Raw genomic sequence first — 2,564 nt, forward strand, 5'->3', positions numbered from 1 at the left:
GGACAACTAATAATAATAATCAAATTACAGTTAAGCTGTTATGTTCCAAGGCTCGAGTGGCTCCATTGAAGCCAACCACCATACCTCGCTTGGAGCTGTGTGGTGCCTTACTCGGAGCAAGGTTATGTGCAAAAGTTTTAGAGTCACTACGTTGTAATATTATCAGTAAAACTATTTGGACCGATTCAATGGTAGTACTTGGTTGGCTAAAGGTTCAATATAAGCATCTAAAACCTTTTGTTCGTAATAGAGTAAATGAGATCAATGAAATTACAGCAGACTATTCATGGCGACATGTGCCTACTGACTGTAACCCTGCTGACCTAGCCTCAAGAGGTGTAACTCCACAACAATTGCAGTCCTCATCCTTGTGGTGGGAGGGACCTTCATTTCTTAGAAGGGACTCAAGTGAGTGGCCTCAGCAAGGTGTACCAAATTTAGAATTACCAGAACTTAAAGTAATGGTTACTAGTATAGACACTAATTTCTTAGATTTTACTAGATATTCAAATTTTACTAAACTTAAAAGAATTATGGCCTATGTTCATAGATTTGTTAATAATTTTATTTGCAAATATAGTAAAAATAAAAACTTTAATAAGCTAACAGGTTGTCTTAGCACAGATGAACTTTGTAATTCCCTAAAAACATTAATTAGGTGTTGCCAAGTGCAATCATTTTCTTGCGAATTAAACACAATTAAAACGAAGAAAGAACTGCATCACAAATCCAAAATGCTACCACTAAAACCATTCATAGATGAAGATGGTATACTTAGAGTGGGTGGTCGTATACAAAATACAAATTACAATTTTGAAAAAAGACATCCAATTATACTTGATGCCAAACATAGTTTTACTAAATTACTTATGAGACATGAGCATTTAAGGTTATTTCATGCCGGACCACAACTACTTTTATCTTCTATAAGAGAAGAATATTGGCCTATAGGTGGTAGGAACTTAGCTCGTAGTATTTTAAGAAAATGTGTAGTATGTATACGATTTAAAGGTAAAACACTTCAACCTATAATGGGTAACCTTCCTAATGTAAGGACAAATCCTAGTTTTCCTTTTTATTCATGTGGAACAGATTTTGCAGGTCCGTTCATGATTTCAAGTAGAAAAGGTAGAGGTAGTCGAGTATCAAAATGTTACCTTTGTTTATTTGTTTGTCTTACAACTAAAGCTGTTCACTTGGAGCTCGTTAGTGACCTTACTACTCAAGGTTTTTTAATGTGCCTTAGGAGATTTGTTTCGAGAAGGGGAAAACCTTACGAAATTTATTCAGATAATGGAAAAACATTTGTAGGGGCTAACAATGAATTGGGTAGAGTGCTTAAGTCTAGTCGCGAGGCTGTGACAGAGTATGGCAGTACTGAAGGCATTAGATTTAAATTTAGCCCTGCATATTCACCTCATTTTGGGGGTATTTGGGAAGCTGGGGTTAAATCATCCAAACATCATCTTAAGAGAATAGCTGGCAACGCAGCCTTAACATTTGAGGAACTTGCAACGTTGTTCACACAAATAGAGGCTATCCTAAATTCCCGTCCCCTATCTCCTCTCTCATCCGACCCAACCGATCTCCTACCCTTAACCCCTGGGCACTTCCTAATCGGGCGGCCACTCAAGTCGGTGCCGTCCTTGCTAATTGAAAAGTCTAGAGCTAACAGATACGAGCGTATAGAGCAGCTGCGGCAACAGTTTTGGGAGCGATGGCGCCGAGAGTACCTCGCCGAACTCCAACAGAGGACCAAGTGGCGGAGACCAGACCGGGAACTCAAAGTAGGCGACTTGGTCATCCTCAAAGAAGACAACCTACCTCCATTATGCTGGCGACTAGGCCGCATAACCAAACTTTACCAAGGACCAGATGGCGTCAGCAGAGTCGCCGACGTCCTCACATCGAGAGGGACTGTCAAGAGGGCAGTCCACAAGTTTTGCATCATACCTGGAGATGACATCGACCCAAATTCAACTGCTTGATAGCTGTGCTATCAAGGCCCGGGAGGATGTTAACGCGCACACTGTGCAGGCGCGCCAAACCGATCCACCGTGCAGCACGAGAAGGGGATGCGGGACGCGCGGGAGGAGGGCCGCTGGCCGCGTCGCTTCGCCGGGGCCGCGCCGCACTCTTTCGCCATCGGCACCGGACGAGTGCACACGTCGTGATTAACCTAATATTTTTGTATAACGCCAATCGCCACACGTCGTAACTATGAAACCTATGTAACTAATTACTTTCTTAAGAATATAAGCAGTTTGTACCAGAGGCACGCGTCGTTTCATTCACTACTGTTACTTCTATGGATATACAGTTAAACGATAGCACTCCAGTAGTTTATCGCCCATATCGACTTAGCCACACAGAACGCGGTGAAGTAAGGCTCCTGGTAGAAGATTTACTTAAACATAATATTATTAGAGAATCAACTTCACCTTACGCATCACCTATAATAGTAGTTAAAAAGAAAACAGGTGATAAACGATTATGCGTAGACTATCGAGCATTAAATAGAAAAACTTCCAAACAACATTATCCTATACCTCGAATAGAAGACC

At 41.4% G+C, this 2,564-nt stretch overlaps 1 protein-coding gene across 1 annotated transcript; it reads left to right on the top strand.

Moving 5' to 3' along the window:
• The first annotated feature begins 424 nt into the window (after positions 1–424).
• LOC124642971 lies at positions 425–2,278 on the top strand. Its single transcript, XM_047181796.1, has one exon. It carries the CDS (start codon positions 462–464, stop codon positions 1,986–1,988), a length of 1,527 nt encoding a protein of 508 aa, XP_047037752.1. The 5' UTR covers positions 425–461; the 3' UTR covers positions 1,989–2,278.
• The last annotated feature ends 286 nt before the right edge of the window (positions 2,279–2,564 follow it).

This window comes from Helicoverpa zea, chromosome 26, assembly GCF_022581195.2.
Source record: "Helicoverpa zea isolate HzStark_Cry1AcR chromosome 26, ilHelZeax1.1, whole genome shotgun sequence".
In the NCBI taxonomy this organism is placed as follows: domain Eukaryota; kingdom Metazoa; phylum Arthropoda; class Insecta; order Lepidoptera; family Noctuidae; genus Helicoverpa; species Helicoverpa zea.

Excerpts from the sequence above, each read along its gene's own strand:
- LOC124642971 (XM_047181796.1), top strand. The coding sequence starts at position 462 with ATGGTTACTAGTATAGACACTAATTTCTTAGATTTTACTAGATATTCA.